Source organism: Crinia signifera, chromosome 5, assembly GCF_055691185.1.
Source record: "Crinia signifera chromosome 5, ASM5569118v1, whole genome shotgun sequence".
NCBI classification, from domain to species: domain Eukaryota; kingdom Metazoa; phylum Chordata; class Amphibia; order Anura; family Myobatrachidae; genus Crinia; species Crinia signifera.
Window position 1 is genome coordinate 193,749,484 of NC_139221.1, and position 19,414 is coordinate 193,768,897.

The 19,414-nt window shown below is 46.6% G+C and overlaps 1 protein-coding gene across 2 annotated transcripts in view; it reads left to right on the plus strand.

Moving 5' to 3' along the window:
• Window positions 1–969: 969 nt before the first annotated feature.
• Window positions 970–19,414, plus strand: part of ANKS6 (ankyrin repeat and sterile alpha motif domain containing 6) — a 242,328-nt gene continuing 223,883 nt past the window's right edge. The window contains exons 1-2 of one of the 2 annotated variants that reach the window (XM_083188372.1): window positions 998–1,054; window positions 1,479–1,587. Coding sequence is in view for 1 of the 2 variants with exons in the window: in XM_083188370.1 (XP_083044496.1) it covers window positions 1,029–1,054 (26 nt within the window). In the remaining variant the exon portion in view is untranslated. Of the gene's footprint in view, window positions 1,055–1,478; window positions 1,588–19,414 lie in introns of both variants that reach the window. The other variant, XM_083188370.1, reaches the window with a different exon arrangement.

Genomic DNA, 19,414 nt, shown 5'->3' on the forward strand with positions numbered 1-19,414 from the left:
TTAATGCTAACCATTGTAAAATCCGGTGTATCATATATAGTAATCCTTTAGTTTATCTCTCAATTGTCCCCATTTTTTTGAGTGCAATGAGAGTTTTTTTTATAGATTATCTGTGCTAATAGAACACCCCGTTTTTTTCATGATGCACTTACTCATCCTATTAGTGTACTTGTTATGCACTTATATAGTGCATATATTTTTTCTCCTATGTCACCACTCTCACTACTATTTGTCAACATTCCCACATAGTCGTTTGTGAGTACAATGAGAGTCTTTCTTATAGATTATCTATGCTAATAGAATATCCCTTTTTTTCATGATGCACTTCCTCATCCCTATAGTGTACTTGTTATGCACCTATTAGTGTATAATTTTTCTCCCATGTCACCATTCTTACATACTAGTAGTCAATATTCCTATATACACGTTTGTGACATATAGCAATGGCATCCACCTCCATGTCTGTATGCCCCCCATACCCATAGTTTATCATACATAGCTGTCATCATTTCGCTCCACTCATATATAGTTATTGGAACGCAATATGTCATCCAGGAATGCGGAATCAGCACATTGTAGATGGAACGCATGCAGTCACGTGTATTATCACGTGATGCGCCCATCTTCACTCAGTGTGTGTCGGTGGAACGCATAGCCAGCATCTAGGGCTGCTGTAGAGCTGATGAAACGCATGCTGACACATACAGCATCACGTGACCTGCGTCACATCATCCTGTCTTCCAGGCAGGAAACGGAAGCCACCGCTGTTATGGTGGAACGCATAATTGGAACGCAAACGGCGTTCAGTGTATTGTAACCCTATTTATCTTCACATCAGATACTACCCGCCGTGAGAGGTATTTAGGCGCCCTATACTCTCACTCTCCCCTTCTGCATTGGGCATTTTAATATAGCCGGTATCCCCGTTTTTGCTAGTTTTTCCGCACATTCACTTCCGGAAGTGATGTCACATATGCCACAGCATATAAACAGGCACCAATCACCCAGCAACATATTGGACGTTGCTGATGCTCTCATTGTTACTTCTGTGCAGGTAGGATACATTATGATACACCAGATTATGTCTATCCATATCTGTTACATAATTTGTGTTCTACATTTGTAACTACTGCTACTTGCAGCCTTAACATGTATCTTTATATCTGTAATTGTTGCAACTGACAACCTGTTTACTCTGTGTATTTTATGCTAAGCTGACTATACTGTGTGCATATATAATGTATCTTTATAGCTGTAACCTTCACAACTGATAACCCGTGTACCCAGTGCATTTACTGCTTAGCTGGCCACACTGTGTATATGGAAAATGTCTCACATTTAATACTAATTAGATGACTATCTACCATACACACTAGGCGATTCCTAATCTGTGTAAAGCTTATATAGAGGCCAGTTAGGGATATTCAGCATTTAAATATGGACCCTATTATTATGGTTTGGATATTTCTCCTTTGTAGAACCATTGTTGCAAAAAGCCACCATACAAGTGTCTTTACAGCAACGTCTCTTTGTGCGGACATAGTTCCACCTTCACCATCTTGTCTACCCATAGATAACACCTGGAAGGTAATGTCCATCTTTTTTTAAACATTTTTGACCTACATTCATATAGAAGTATTAGAATATAGATGAGTGATTATTTTCTTACTTCAGAAATTAAGGTCCTCGTTTGACCCTGTAGAACGTTCATTCAGTCCAGTCCATATAACTTCTACCATACGGCAAGTGCTGATTTAACTATCCTTTGAAGGTAATATCTCCTCGCTTCAACTAATGACTTTGAGATCACTAACTATCTAGCTATATAAATATTTTGTATTAAAATCCACCCTCCATCTAACAGATTCTCTACACCTAGAAGAATATGGGACTAACAACCGTCTCATCCCATATGGATCTGTAAAACTTCCAATCCAGTTGTAACACCTACTAAAGGTATATGTTTCCTTGGGTATATGTTTCCTTAGGAAAACATTTCCAAAATCTGTCATCAAATATTCTTTATCCTATAAAAGTACTCCCCTCCTTCCCAATCCATCTTATACCACTATTGTCTTTTGATCTTTTAGATTGCGACCTCTATCATATAATTGAGTTCCATCATATAATTTGGAAAATATTTGAGTCATCTCCTTGTATTCTTTTTTGGTATGTACCCACTCTTTGTAACCATTTCTATGGATATTTTATGTCAACTAATTGTACCACCATTTTAAATTGGATACCCAGTTGTATTTACACTTGATATGTTTTTACCACTTGCAGTGTCTATCTTAAAAACCCCTGATGAAGTCTTTCTAAAGACGAAACGCGTTGGGTTGTTACCGTCTTCAAAAGAACTGAGACACCACACGTTTTTTTATAAACGTTTTAATAAAATATGTCAACTTTTTAAAAAAATGTTTTGGCCTCTGGCGCTCTCTATCCATTCTACTATCCATACCTATTTGTCTCCCACTAACAGGGGGGTCTTTTTAGAGCAGCAGCCTTCTGTGTGGCGCGACTAGAGTCACTCCTAGTTATGTCAGTGTGTATTTATTTAACTATTTTTTTTATTGTGGAACTACAAGACCCAGCGGGCCCTTTAATGCCCCGCAGGCTGGGACTTGTGGTTCTCCAAGTCCCAGCTTGCGGGGGAGGCTTGCTGGGACTCATAGTTCCACAGTTTAAAACAATAGTTTATTAATCTTTTTTTTACACCAAGATCAGCCCGGTGGCCACCGCACAGGGCCACCGGGGACAGCACCAGGCTTCAGCCTGGTCAGGTAAGTCCTGGAGGGGGGGGACCCCTTTATTGGGGGGGTCCCCACTCCCCCAGGGCCCCTGGCCAGAGGGCTGAATGCTTTGGCCGGGGGGACTTGTATAAAAAGTCTCCCCCCGGCTGTGGCATTACCCTGCTGGCTGGTTTGGCCTGGGGCTAGTTCTTAAAATACGGGGGACCCCTAGTCATTTTGTCCCCCATATTTTGGGAACCAGCCTCGGACCTGGAGTTGTTTTTTTATTTATTTATTTTTTCTATTTTTTTTTACCCCTTGCAGCCTGCACGGATCTGACTGATCCGTGCAGACTGCCTGTAGGAATTCGTATTAGCGGCCGTATATACGGCCAGCTAATACCAATCATTACACCATCGGAGGGTTACAAAGCAGTCGTATATGACTGCTTTGTAAATCCCCCTCCGGAACACGACTTTGCAAACGACTGAAACAGTCGTATGCAGTCGTAGGAAAAATACTAATACGAAAAACTAGGTTTTTCATATTAGTAAATTTCCCCCTTTGTTTCTGTGCAGGGAAAATACTGACTGCTTTATTTTTACACTGCAATGTAGATCTCACTTTGAAGTAAAACCCCACCCAACTCTAATTCTCTCTGCACAAGTAACATCTGCCCCACCTGCAGTGCACATGGTTTTGTCGATCTAAGAAGGATTTTCTCAGAAAGAGTGAACTAGAATAACCCCCAATGATAGCAGGCCCCTTGACAGAGCAGTCCATTTGATCACATGTGGCTCCGCCCCCTCAGCCCATCACACGGCCACAGTTTCCTTACGTGATGGGGCAACTGAAGTAGAGTCATAGCCAGAGAGCCGTGTCCTTCTACAAAGGCAAGTTCAGCAGCTGCAGCCAGTCTGTCACTGGTTGATAAGAAGATATGGCTATATGTACTGTATGGATATGTGTATGGGGGTGGTGGGTTGATGATGTGATGAGAGGAAGGGGGCTATTCTGGGGGGGGGGGACTGCACTTTATACATATATAACACATTGCATTTCTGAATGCCTGTGTTACATAGTTGCATAGTTACATAGTAGGTAGGGCTGAATAAAGACTTGCGTCCATCTAGTTCAGCCTAGATTTATAATAGCGTGTCCCTTGTAGTATAGAATGCTCTGGTATTTTAGAGAAGGATTATGTTTCTTATTTGTACCCATGGATGTTTTTATCCAATAAATGTTTATCCAGCCTTATTTTAAATGTATTTATTGTGTCTGCCGACACCACTTCACTAGGAAGAGAGTACTTGCTTTTTTGTTGTCAAGCAAAACTACTGCCAAACCCCCGAAAGCACGTTGATTTACAATTTATCTTTATATGAACTCTCTGACAGTGAACAAAAAGTACTGAGCCGTGGCCTGTCATTCGTTCCCTCAGTTTCTTTCGATCAATTTCAATGGCAAATTGAGAAGACTGAACTTATTAGAAAACTCAAATTAAAGAAATTTTTCCATAACCGCATCGATAACCTAGTGATGGCCTTACCTACTGCTCCTGTTCCAGAGACTCTTAAGAAATATTGTCCTCCTTCTCACTTTGCCCCACAAACGTTTAATCCAAGCATAAAGACTTTTGCTAGATTAATTGATGAATCAATTACTTCCGATTCAACTAACTCCTGCAATCAACATCCCAATTTATTTGTACTTGAAAGACAAGCAATCAAGCAATTAGCAACCAACGACAACCTAATTATCTGCCCAGCGGACAAGGGAGGTGGGATTGTATTGCAGGACTTGAATGACTATCACAAGGAGATTACACGTCAGCTTTCTGATCAAGCTACCTATAAAAAACTTTCTCGCAACCCTTCTTCAACATGCAGACAACAACTGAGTGATATCATGAACATCGGCACTGACTCTGGGGTAATTAATACAAAAATTGCAGAGATTCTTCTTCCTGAACATCCGGTAATCCCAACCCTTTATACATTACCGAAAATTCATAAAGGTCTTAACCCCCCCCCAGGACGCCCGATTGTCTCCGCAACGAACTCTTTACTGCAACCATCGGCCACATACTTGGACTCTCAATTCCAACCATTGATCCAGCAGGAAACGACCTTCTTGCTTGATACACCTACTTTGCTGCAACAACTTGACAACATTGACTCTCTTCCTGATAAGTGCATACTGGCTACAGTTGATGTAGTCAACCTTTATACATCTATCCCCCATGATATGGGCATTTCTGCTGTGCAATCGTTCCTGAGAAGCAAAAGTGACTTCGGTGAGACAAAAAATTATTTTTTATTATTATTGCTTGAATTCATTTTAAATAACAATTTTTTTCATTTATAATAGAGAATTTTATTTGCAAGTGCGGGGCTGTGCCATGGGATCTTCCATGGCACCGGTGTATGCAAATATATTCATGTTTGCCATCGAATCTGATTTGTTTTTTTCATCCAATCTTGTGAGCAACCAAATTATTCTCTTTAAAAGATTCATTGATGATCTTCTGATCATATGGCGCGATGATGAATTTTCTTTGACTAAACTTATTGAAGATTATAATCAATTGAATGGTCCCATCAAATTCACTTTTGAGCTCAGCAGCCACCATGTACATTTTCTTGATGTAAATATTGATGTGAATGAAGGTAAATTAACTACATCTGTTTATATTAAACCAATGGATCGTAACACTTTATTACAACCTCAGAGCTGTCACCCACAAAAACTTACCCAAGGTCTCCCCTACTCGCAGATGATACGAGTATACCGTATCAACAGCGATAAATTGAATGCTGAAACCCAAATTGATCAATTAATTGATAAATTTGTAGAACGGGGTTACTGTCTCAAACAGTTATTACAATGTAAATCAAAGGTCCTTAATATGGATAGAAAAACCCTGTTGCAGTCGATTTGCCCCAAAACCTCTGACCAATCACGTATTCCCTGGGTGACTCGGTTTAATACAGCTTCCAATACCATCACTAAATCTGTTAAAAAATGTTGGCCCATAATAAAAAAGTGACCCAGCCTTACCCTTCAAAGACAAACGTATCATTTGTTTCTCCAGGGGTCGCAACCTTCGAGACATCCTGGTTAAAACAGAAGTCAATATTAAATCTGCTTCCACTAAATCCACATTTCTAGGTGGCACCAAACTTGGCTGCTTTAGATGCACATGCACTGCATGCCAGTTTATGTTAACGGGTGACTCCTTCAGCCATCCCCATACTGGCAAAAATGACAAAATACGCTATCACTTTGATTGTCACTCATCATATGTTGACTATAAAATCATCTGCCCATGTAGTTTAGTCTACATAGGCAAAGCGGAATGCAAGATAAAAAAACGCATTGCTCAACATCGCAGTGCAATCAGATCCACAATTGACAAAAAACAAAGCGACCAATCGGTTGCTCGACATTTTTTACAATGCAAGCATACCCCCTTCCCTGAGAGGGGGAAACCGTTCCCTTAAACTTCTCCAATGTGAGGCGCGATGGATTTTCCGCCTTGATGTGGTTGCACCCAAAGGGTTAAATGAGCAGATTAACCTGAGTATATTCCGTTAAAAGCATTTATTCGTATATTTACCTATTTTTTGCTATGCCATATCAATGTAATACTGTATAGATATAGAATGGAAAATATCAAATACTGCTAGACATTTACATTTCATTTGCTTCGGTCATTTGTACATATTGTATATATTTTTTCGATTGATTGTTGCTATGGTGATGGTTTGACACAGCACGGGGTCAGTGTAAGCTGCTCAGTCCTATGATGTCATCAATCCCAGCCTGAGAGGGGTGTGTTCTCACGTACTGCCCTCATTCACATGGTGGTGTTACTTGATATAAGGTATGTCTTTTCTCTGTATCTGTATCCTGATGAAAATCTTGCTTAATGAAATTGAAACGTTGATCTAAGAAACTCATTTATTGCCTCTTCATTTCTGCTATGAGTGCCGCACCTCTGTTCTATATACCATTCACTCCTGTGAGGGCACCGGCTATTTGAAATATATTATTGGGAGTGCCAGACCCCTGGCTGCGCTATATATATATATATATATATATATATATATATATATATATATATATATATATATATATATATATATATATATATATATATATATATATATATATATATATATATATATATATATATATATGTCACGGCCTGGACTGTCTGTGTTCCCGGCACTGACCTGGGTGCGCCAGTGGAGGGCGCAGGGAACTGGAAGCGAGGAGGCTTGAGGTAGCTGGAGCTCATGCACGGAGACTGGAAGGAGATGATCTGCCGGGGACACAGAGGATTGGCTGAGACCTAAAGCAGAGGCGCGGGGTCTAAGCCGACAGTGGTATTCACCAGGGACCCCCGCAAGGGGATATGGACTTCGCTGCAACTGCCGACCAGGTCGCGGCCCTCTGCCCAGGTTCCCCTGTGGCTTTAACAGAGTTCGGACAACAAGAGTCTTTAATGGGGTACTAAAACCATCGATGGTGATCGATGGCACTGAATGCTATACAGCAACACGGAGGGTACTTGAGAATATGAGATGCGGACTGGAAGCCGGGGATGACACGAAGGTATCACAGGGAGACGCTGGAGACAATGGGAAACACTGAAGCGGCTAGGGAGCCGATACTTGGGATCACTGGGGATCGCTGGGGCGGCTAGGAAGCCGGTACTGGAGATCACTGGGGATCGCTGGAGCGGCTAGGGAGCCGGTACTGGGGATCACTGGGGATCACTGAAGCGGCCTGAGAGCCGAGGGGAGACGGGCACGGAACCCACGGATAACCGGACACTGAGCAAGTAACCTGGGCTGCACGAGAAGACAGGATCACACGGCAGATGGAAACACGTGGAGACTTCTGGCAGGAGTGGAATGACCAGGACGCTGAGAGTAACACAGGTGACAGCGGACTCAGGAAACCGGACCTCTGGAGCACGTGGGGAGTCTTGACAGGAGCTTAACGCTGGAGAACTCACAGGTAAACTGACGAGTTGTTCAAGACAAGGAGGAGACTGTGAGCTGGGCTTTTATTCCTCCAGGTGATTAGGGAATCAGACGCAGGTGATGGGATTAGCCGCAGCAGCAGCACACAGACCAGGAAGTGAGTTGGAGCTTACCTGGATCATGTGACCCGCAGTTTGATCAGGGAATACACCTGGAGCTCACAGTGACGCAGGGGCGACTTGGAAGCAAAAGACATCACGCCAGGGATTGCCGACTGTGCCGGCAGCCGACCTACGGAGGACACTACCCCAGCGTGCCGGTAAGGGGCGCATGCGAGCAGTGCGAGAACCGGGGTTCATGACAGTACCCCCCCCCCTTTTAGGGTGGGCACCGAACACCCTTTGGGCTTACTCGGGTTGTCTTTATGAAAAGCTGCAATCAAACGGGGAGCATGCACATCTGCAGCATTGATCCAGCTTCTTTCTTCTGGGCCATAGCCCTTCCAATCAATGAGATATTGGATGTTTCCATATCTTCTGCGAGAATCCACCACCTTATCGACCTCGAATTCAACCCCTCGATGGGTGTAAACTCTGGGGAGCTCAGGAGTAGCACTTTGGAACCGGTTGAGAACAAGAGGTAGCAATAAGGATATGTGGAAGGAATTTGGGATTTTCAAGTATGGTGGTAGCTTCAGCTTATAAGCTACAGGATTGATCCTTTGGATCACAGGGAATGGCCCGATGAATCGTGGGGCGAATTTCATGGACGGGACTCGTAAGCGAAGATTTCGAGTGGAGAGCCATACCTTGTCGCCAAGTTTTAACTGAGGAACTGCCCTCCTTTTACGGTCAGCAAAGAACTTATATCTTTTTGAGGCTTTCTTGAGAGAAACATGCACATTTTTCCAAACTTGTGAGAAATGCTTGAGTGTGGAAGATGCAGCAGGCACTTCCAAGGCTGGTAAAGGCTCAAAGATCGGTGGTCGAGGGTGTTGACCGTACACTACGTAGAAAGGAGAGTAGCCAGTAGCTGTGTGGTATCTGAAATTGTGGGCAAATTCTGCCCAAGGCAGCAGACTGACCCAGTTATCTTGTGACGAGGAGACATACAGGCGAAGGAATGCTTCCAGGTCTTGGTTAACCCTCTCTGTTTGCCCATTAGACTGCGGGTGGTACGCTGTGGAAAAGTTCAATTTCACCTTCAGGGCAGAACAGAGAGCTCTCCAAAAGCGGGCTACAAATTGCACTCCACGATCGGAGACAATATCTGCAGGGAGTCCATGAATCCGAAAGATATGTTGGATGAAGATCTGAGCGAGCTTGGGAGCAGAGGGCAGACCAGTCAACGGGATGAAATGTGCCATTTTGGAGAACCGGTCTACCACCACCCAGATGGTATTACATTCTTGAGACTTTGGGAGCTCGGAAATAAAGTCCATGGAAATGTGCGTCCAGGGACGCATGGGAGTGGGCAACGGAAGGAGAGCACCGGCAGGGGATTGACGATGGACTTTATGCTGGGCACAAGTAGGACATGAGGTCACGAAATCCTGGACATCCTTTTTCATGTGAGGCCACCAATATGACCGGCGAAGAATCTCCAGGGTTTTGTGAACGCCTGGGTGACCGGAGAAGGACGAGGCATGAGCCCAGGATAAGATTTTGGGCTGGAGCTCTGGTAGAACCAGCATCTTTCCTCGAGGTGGCACAGGTGACACATGGGTGGCGGCAAAAGCCGTAGGACTGATGATGGGACGCTGTTCTTGTAGCACTGTGTCATCTTCCATAGAACGGGATAGTGCGTCGGCTTTTGCATTCTGGGACCCAGGACGGTAGAAAATTTTAAAACTGAATCATGAGAAGAATAAGGACCAACGAGCTTGGCGGGAGTTAAGACACTGGGCTGTCTGGACGTACAGTAAGTTCTTGTGATCTGTGAAGATGGACACGGGAAACTTGGCCCCTTCTAACAGATATTGCCATTCTTCCAGTGCAAGTTTAATTGCCAACAACTCTTGATCGCCAATGGAGTAGTTTTTCTCGGCAGGGAGGAATTTCCGAGAGAAAAACCCACAGGGGTGCTGTTTGCCATCGTCTGTAACTTGGGAGAGCACAGCACCAACACCCACATTCGAGGCGTCAACTTCCAAGAGGAAGGGTTTGTCTGTATCTGGCTGCCGGAGGATGGGGGCAGATATGAAGGCTTGTTTTAGCAGGTGGAATGCGGACAAGGCTTCTTCGGACCAGGCAGCTGGATTGGCACCTTTTTGGGTGAGAGCTGTGATTGGAGCGATGAGGGTGGAGAATCCTTTGACAAATTTTCTGTAGTAGTTGGCAAAGCCAATAAAACGCTGGACTGCTTTGAGAGTGGTTGGTTGGGACCAACTGTTGATGGCTTCGAGTTTTGCGGGATCCATTCGCAACTCTGAGCCGGACACGATATACCCTAGGAAGGGTATCTGGGGGACTTCGAATGTGCACTTGGAGAGTTTACCGTACAATTTATTAGCACGTAAACGGGACAGCACTTCTTTGACTTGAGAACGATGAGACTGGAGATCTGAAGAGAAAATTAAAATATCGTCGAGGTACACAACAAGATATTTATATAGGACATCTCTAAAAATTTCATTGACAAATTCTTGAAAGACGGCAGGTGCATTACTGAGACCGAAGGGCATCACTAGATACTCGTAATGCCCATCTCTAGTGTTGAAGGCAGTCTTCCATTCGTCGCCTTGGCGAATTCTGATCAGATTGTACGCCCCTCTGAGGTCAAGCTTGGTAAAAAATTTTGCACCTTTGATACGATCAAATAACTCAGTGATCAAGGGAAGAGGATAACTGTTCTTGATGGTTATCTCATTGAGACCTCTATAATCTATGCATGGGCGTAACCATCTTTTTTTTTTTCACGAAAAAGAATCCTGCACCAGCAGGGGAGGTAGAGGGTCGGATGAAACCTTTCTGGAGATTTTCTTGAATATACTCAGACATCGCTTTGGTCTCAGGGATTGACAAAGGGTAGGTACGCCCCTTAGGAGGGGACTTCCCAGGGAGGAGATCGATGGGACAATCCCACCGGCGGTGTGGAGGCAGAACATCAGCGGCTTGTTCACTGAATACATCACTGAATGCGTGATACACTGAGGGAAGACCTGGAAGGCTTTTGACTGCGGAAGATCGGACCGGAGTTACTTCAGTCAAGCAATGTTTCTGGCAATATTCGCTCCATTCCACAATTTGGAGAGATCTCCAATCGATACGGGGGTTGTGGAGTTGTAGCCATGGTAACCCTAACACAAGGTCATAAGAGGATTTAGGGATGACCAGGAAGTCCATACATTCTTGATGAAGTACACCTACGTTGAATGAGACAGGAACTGTCCGATGCACAATATCGCTTCCGGGGATCCTGCTTCCATCCACCGCTGTTAGGAAGTGAGGTTGGGAAAGAGGCAGAATTGGGATTTTACACTTCTTTACCAGCTCGGCTGAGATAAAGTTCCCTGCAGCCCCGGAGTCTGCCAGGGCTGAGACTTGCAGGGTTCCCACAGGGGACACAAGGGCAACAGGTAGAATCAAGTCAGTGGTGGGAGGAGTTTTACTGAGACAACCTAACCTGACTCCCCCACTGCAGGTTAGGGCTTGGCGTTTCCCGGACGCTCGGGACAGGACCCAATGAAGTGACCGGGGGCGGCACAGTAGATACATAATTTTTCCTTTTGCCTCCTGGACCGTTCCTCTGTAGATAACCTAGATCTACCTATTTGCATAGGTTCTTCTGTAGCGGTTGTCGCAGGACGGTGCTGAGGCGGAGGCGGAACTCGGGGAACTACTTTCTTTAATCTTTCTAAACCTCGCTCTCTTAGGCGCAGGTCTATTTTGACACACAAGGAAATTAATTCTTCAAGCTGCTCAGGGAGATCTCGAGTGGCAAGTTCATCTTTGATGCGTTCTGAGACGCCCAACCAGAAGGCGGCTGTTAACGCCTCATTGTTCCATTTGAGCTTGGAGGCAAGAGTCTGGAATTGAACCACGAATTGGCCCATGGAACGAGAGCCCTGTTTGAGGCGGAGAATTTCTGTAGAGGCTGATGCAGGCCTTCCTGGCTCATCGAATATCCGTCGGAAGGTAGAGACCTGTCATAATCGGTGAGAATTGGATCAGATCTTTCCCAGAGGGGTGATATCCAATCTAGGGCAGAACCAGTCAGCAAGGAGACAATATATGCTATCTTGGTTCTGGCAGTCGGAAAGTTCTGTGGTAGAAGTTCAAATTGGATGTCACATTGATTTAGGAAGCCTCTACAGCCTTTAGGATTGCCATCACATTTATTAGGAGTAGGCAGCTGAAGACGAGGAATATATGCTGGGGCATGAGTGGCAGGCTGATTAGATACCGGTGACGGAGGTGGCCGGAGGGACTGCTGGAGGGAATCCAGACGAGTGGACACATCCTGGAGGTATGTAATCACCTGCTGCTGCGTCGCTTCTTGTGTTTCTATACGCGAGGTGACATCTTGGAGAGCCGCTGGCCCCACACTATGGTCGCGTGCCGAGTCCATCGGTCTTGAACAATCTGTCACGGCCTGGACTGTCTGTGTTCCCGGCACTGACCTGGGTGCGCCAGTGGAGGGCGCAGGGAACTGGAAGCGAGGAGGCTTGAGGTAGCTGGAGCTCATGCACGGAGACTGGAAGGAGATGATCTGCATGGGACACAGAGGATTGGCTGAGACCTAAAGCAGAGGCGCGGGGTCTAAGCCGACAGTGGTATTCACCAGGGACCCCCGCAAAGGGATATGGACTTCGCTGCAACTGCCGACCAGGTCGCGGCCCTCTGCCCAGGTTCCCCTGTGGCTTTAGCAGAGTTCGGACAACAAGAGTCTTTAATGGGGTACTAAAACCATTGATGGTGATCGATGGCACTGAATGCTATACAGCAACACGGAGGGTACTTGAGAATATGAGATGCGGCCTGGAAGCCGGGGATGACACGAAGGTATCACAGGGAGACGCTGGAGACAATGGGAAACACTGAAGCGGCTAGGGAGCCGATACTTGGGATCACTGGGGATCGCTGGGGCGGCTAGGAAGCCGGTACTGGAGATCACTGGGGATCGCTGGAGCAGCTAGGGAGCCGGTACTGGGGATCACTGGGGATCACTGAAGCGGCCTGAGAGCCGAGGGGAGACGGGCACGGAACCCACGGATAACCGGACACTGAGCAAGTAACCTGGGCTGCACGAGAAGACAGGATCACACGGCAGATGGAAACACGTGGAGACTTCTGGCAGGAGTGGAATGACCAGGACGCTGAGAGTAACACAGGTGACAGCGGACTCAGGAAACCGGATCTCTGGAGCACGTGGGGAGTCTTGACAGGAGCTTAACGCTGGAGAACTCACAGGTAAACTGACGAGTTGTTCAAGACAAGGAGGAGACTGTGAGCTGGGCTTTTATTCCTCCAGGTGATTAGGGAATCAGACGCAGGTGATGGGATTAGCCGCAGCAGCAGCACACAGACCAGGAAGTGAGTTGGAGCTTACCTGGATCATGTGACCCGCAGTTTGATCAGGGAATACACCTGGAGCTCACAGTGACGCAGGGGCGACTTGGAAGCAAAAGACATCACGCCAGGGATTGCCGACTGTGCCGGCAGCCGACCTACAGAGGACACTACCCCAGCGTGCCGGTAAGGGGCGCATGCGAGCAGTGCGAGAACCGGGGTTCATGACAGTACCCCCCCCTTTTAGGGTGGGCACCGAACACCCTTTGGGCTTACTCGGGTTGTCTTTATGAAAAGCTGCAATCAAACGGGGAGCATGCACATCTGCAGCATTGATCCAGCTTCTTTCTTCTGGGCCATAGCCCTTCCAATCAATGAGATATTGGATGTTTCCATATCTTCTGCGAGAATCCACCACCTTATCGACCTCGAATTCAACCCCTCGATGGGTGTAAACTCTGGGGAGCTCAGGAGTAGCACTTTGGAACCGGTTGAGAACAAGAGGTAGCAATAAGGATATGTGGAAGGAATTTGGGATTTTCAAGTATGGTGGTAGTTTCAGCTTATAAGCTACAGGATTGATCCTTTGGATCACAGGGAATGGCCCGATGAATCGTGGGGCGAATTTCATGGACGGGACTCGTAAGCGAAGATTTCGAGTGGAGAGCCATACCTTGTCGCCAAGTTTTAACTGAGGAACTGCCCTCCTTTTACGGTCAGCAAAGAACTTATATCTTTTTGAGGCTTTCTTGAGAGAAACATGCACATTTTTCCAAACTTGTGAGAAATGCTTGAGTGTGGAAGATGCAGCAGGCACTTCCAAGGCTGGTAAAGGCTTAAAGATCGGTGGTCGAGGGTGTTGACCGTACACTACGTAGAAAGGAGAGTAGCCAGTAGCTGTGTGGTATCTGAAATTGTGGGCAAATTCTGCCCAAGGCAGCAGACTGACCCAGTTATCTTGTGACGAGGAGACATACAGGCGAAGGAATGCTTCCAGGTCTTGGTTAACCCTCTCTGTTTGCCCATTAGACTGCGGGTGGTACGCTGTGGAAAAGTTCAATTTCACCTTCAGGGCAGAACAGAGAGCTCTCCAAAAGCGGGCTACAAATTGCACTCCACGATCGGAGACAATATCTGCAGGGAGTCCATGAATCCGAAAGATATGTTGGATGAAGATCTTAACGAGCTTGGGAGCAGAGGGCAGACCAGTCAACGGGATGAAATGTGCCATTTTGGAGAACCGGTCTACCACCACCCAGATGGTATTACATTCTTGAGACTTTGGGAGCTCGGAAATAAAGTCCATGGAAATGTGCGTCCAGGGACGCATGGGAGTGGGCAACGGAAGGAGAGCACCGGCAGGGGATTGACGATGGACTTTATGCTGGGCACAAGTAGGACATGAGGCCACGAAATCCTGGACATCCTTTTTCATGTGAGGCCACCAATATGACCGGCGAAGAATCTCCAGGGTTTTGTGAACGCCTGGGTGACCGGAGAAGGACGAGGCATGAGCCCAGGATAAGATTTTGGGCTGGAGCTCTGGTAGAACCAGCATCTTTCCTCGAGGTGGCACAGGTGACACATGGGTGGCGGCAAAAGCCGTAGGACTGATGATGGGACGCTGTTCTTGTAGCACTGTGTCATCTTCCATAGAACGGGATAGTGCGTCGGCTTTTGCATTCTGGGACCCAGGACGGTAGAAAATTTTAAAACTGAATCATGAGAAGAATAAGGACCAACGAGCTTGGCGGGAGTTAAGACACTGGGCTGTCTGGACGTACAGTAAGTTCTTGTGATCTGTGAAGATGGACACGGGAAACTTGGCCCCTTCTAACAGATATTGCCATTCTTCCAGTGCAAGTTTAATTGCCAACAACTCTTGATCGCCAATGGAGTAGTTTTTCTCGGCAGGGAGGAATTTCCGAGAGAAAAACCCACAGGGGTGCTGTTTGCCATCGTCTGTAACTTGGGAGAGCACAGCACCAACACCCACATTCGAGGCGTCAACTTCCAAGAGGAAGGGTTTGTCTGTATCTGGCTGCCGGAGGATGGGGGCAGATATGAAGGCTTGTTTTAGCAGGTGGAATGCGGACAAGGCTTCTTCGGACCAGGCAGCTGGATTGGCACCTTTTTGGGTGAGAGCTGTGATGGGAGCGATGAGGGTGGAGAATCCTTTGACAAATTTTCTGTAGTAGTTGGCAAAGCCAATAAAACGCTGGACTGCTTTGAGAGTGGTTGGTTGGGACCAACTGTTGATGGCTTCGAGTTTTGCGGGATCCATTCGCAACTCTGAGCCGGACATGATATACCCTAGGAAGGGTATCTGGGGGACTTCGAATGTGCACTTGGAGAGTTTACCGTACAATTTATTAGCACGTAAACGGGACAGCACTTCTTTGACTTGAGAACGATGAGACTGGAGATCTGAAGAGAAAATTAAAATATCGTCGAGGTACACAACAAGATATTTATATAGGACATCTCTAAAAATTTCATTGACAAATTCTTGAAAGACGGCAGGTGCATTACTGAGACCGAAGGGCATCACTAGATACTCGTAATGCCCATCTCTAGTGTTGAAGGCAGTCTTCCATTCGTCGCCTTGGCGAATTCTGATCAGATTGTACGCCCCTCTGAGGTCAAGCTTGGTAAAAAATTTTGCACCTTTGATACGATCAAATAACTCAGTGATCAAGGGAAGAGGATAACTGTTCTTGATGGTTATCTCATTGAGACCTCTATAATCTATGCATGGGCGTAACCCTCCATCTTTTTTTTTTCACGAAAAAGAATCCTGCACCAGCAGGGGAGGTAGAGGGTCGGATGAAACCTTTCTGGAGATTTTCTTGAATATACTCAGACATCGCTTTGGTCTCAGGGATTGACAAAGGGTAGGTACGCCCCTTAGGAGGGGACTTCCCAGGGAGGAGATCGATGGGACAATCCCACCGGCGGTGTGGAGGCAGAACATCAGCGGCTTGTTCACTGAATACATCACTGAATGCGTGATACACTGAGGGAAGACCCGGAAGGCTTTTGACTGCGGAAGATCGGACCTGAGTTACTTCAGTCAAGCAATGTTTCTGGCAATATTCGCTCCATTCCACAATTTGGAGAGATCTCCAATCGATACGGGGGTTGTGGAGTTGTAGCCATGGTAACCCTAACACAAGGTCATAAGAGGATTTAGGGATGACCAGGAAGTCCATACATTCTTGATGAAGTACACCTACGTTGAATGAGACAGGAACTGTCCGATGCACAATATCGCTTCCGGGGATCCTGCTTCCATCCACCGCTGTTAGGAAGTGAGGTTGGGAAAGAGGCAGAATTGGGATTTTACACTTCTTTACCAGCTCGGCTGAGATAAAGTTCCTTGCAGCCCCGGAGTCTGCCAGGGCTGAGACTTGCAGGGTACCCACAGGGGACACAAGGGCCAGAGCCGGCCTTAGGCATAGGCAAACTAGGCAATTGCCTAGGGCATGTGGAATGCCTAGGGGCATCAGCAGCTTCTGCTGATTAAAATGATATGCAGCATGCCTATATTTTGTGTGTGAGTGAGGCTGTATCTGCATATGAAATAGTGTATTCATGGAAATCACTGTAACCTAGCATTCCGTATGCAGGTACAGCCACAGTCGCACACAGAATATAGGCATGCTGCATATCATTTTAATCATCGGAAGCTCCTTGTGTGTCATGGTCATAACAATGCAAATAAGACGAATTTTCAGCAAAAAAGGCACCCAACGTTAGCAGAACTGGGCAGGAGCTGCATGGCCTATTGAGGCAAGATGTATGTGGAAACATTTGTATCCAAGCAGAGGCAGAGGTCACAGTGTTAGCGGCTGTGCGAGTGCTGTCTGCGGGTGGGTTGGTTGTGCAATAGTGTTCGGCATATGTGTAAGGGGCATTATGTGTGTCATGTATAAATGCATTAATAATGTGCGACATATGTGTAACAGGCATGATGTGTGTCATGTGTATAAGGGCATTAATAATGTACAACATATGTGTAATGGGCATTATGTGTGTCATGTGTATAAGGGCATTAATAATGTGTAACATATGTGTAAGGGGCATTATGTGTGTCATTATTTGTATGAAGAGCATTAATAAAGGTTGGCATAATGTGTAAGGGGCATTATGGTTATAAGGACATTTATCATGTGTGTCATGTGTAAGGGGCATTACTGTGTGGTATTATCAGGGGTGTCCTGAGAGAAAGGGGTAGGGGGTACAAATTACCCAGGCCAAAGTCTGATGGAAGGGCCCAGTGGGAGCCCCGGGCCCGCTCCCCTTAAGTGACAGCAGCAGCTGCAGCTCTTCTCCTCTGCCCAGCACACACTGCTTTGTGCTGGGTTGCAGTGTGGCCATGGAGGTGCTTAAAATACTATATTTTCTCAGGTTTTTTTCTAAGGGTATAATGTGAATAATGTGAGGAGTAATGTATATAAGGTAAAGTGGTACTACTGTGTGATGTAACGTGAATAAGGGACACCATCGCATGATATAATGTGAATAAAGTTGCACTACTGTGTGGCATAATTTGAATTGGGGGTAATTTGGGCTGCGCACCGAATGTGTGCGCTGTTTCTATTTAAAATATTGCAGGTAGGAGCACCAAAATGATGACTGTTATGATGAGGGTTGATGGTGCTGGAAAAGGGGAGCAGGGTCAGAGGCGGAACTAGTGGCTGTGCTAGGGGGCACCAGACAAAATCTTGCCTAGGGCGTCATTTAGGCTTGGGCCGGCTCTGACAAGGGCAACAGGTAGAATCAAGTCAGTGGTGGGAGGAGTTTTACTGAGACAACCTAACCTGACTCCCCCACTGCAGGTTAGGGCTTGGCGTTTCCCGGACGCTCGGGACAGGACCCAATGAAGTGACCGGGGCGGCACAGTAGATACATAATTTTTCCTTTTGCCTCCTGGACCGTTCCTCTGTAGATAACCTAGATCTACCTATTTGCATAGGTTCTTCTGTAGCGGTTGTCGCAGGACGGTGCTGAGGCGGAGGCGGAACTCGGGGAACTACTTTCTTTAATCTTTCTAAACCTCGCTCTCTTAGGCGCAGGTCTATTTTGACACACAAGGAAATTAATTCTTCAAGCTGCTCAGGGAGATCTCGAGTGGCAAGTTCATCTTTGATGCGTTCTGAGACGCCCAACCAGAAGGCGGCTGTTAACGCCTCATTGTTCTATTTGAGCTTGGAGGCAAGAGTCTGGAATTGAACCACGAATTGGCCCATGGAACGAGAGCCCTGTTTGAGGCGGAGAATTTCTGTAGAGGCTGATGCAGGCCTTCCTGGCTCATCGAATATCCGTCGGAAGGTAGAGACCTGTCATAATCGGTGAGAATTGGATCAGATCTTTCCCAGAGGGGTGATATCCAATCTAGGGCAGAACCAGTCAGCAAGGAGACAATATATGCTATCTTGGTTCTGGCAGTCGGAAAGTTCTGTGGTAGAAGTTCAAATTGGATGTCACATTGATTTAGGAAGCCTCTACAGCCTTTAGGATTGCCATCACATTTATTAGGAGTAGGCAGCTGAAGACGAGGAATATATGCTGGGGCATGAGTGGCAGGCTGATTAGATACCGGTGACGGAGGTGGCCGGAGGGACTGCTGGAGGGAATCCAGACGAGTGGACACATCCTGGAGGTATGTAATCACCTGCTGCTGCGTCGCTTCTTGTGTTTCTATACGCGAGGTGACATCTTGGAGAGCCGCTGGCCCCACACTATGGTCGCGTGCCGAGTCCATCGGTCTTGAACAATCTGTCACGGCCTGGACTGTCTGTGTTCCCGGCACTGACCTGGGTGCGCCAGTGGAGGGCGCAGGGAACTGGAAGCGAGGAGGCTTGAGGTAGCTGGAGCTCATGCACGGAGACTGGAAGGAGATGATCTGCATGGGACACAGAGGATTGGCTGAGACCTAAAGCAGAGGCGCGGGGTCTAAGCCGACAGTGGTATTCACCAGGGACCCCCGCAAGGGGATATGGACTTCGCTGCAACTGCCGACCAGGTCGCGGCCCTCTGCCCAGGTTCCCCTGTGGCTTTAGCAGAGTTCGGACAACAAGAGTCTTTAATGGGGTACTAAAACCATCGATGGTGATCGATGGCACTGAATGCTATACAGCAACACGGAGGGTACTTGAGAATATGAGATGCG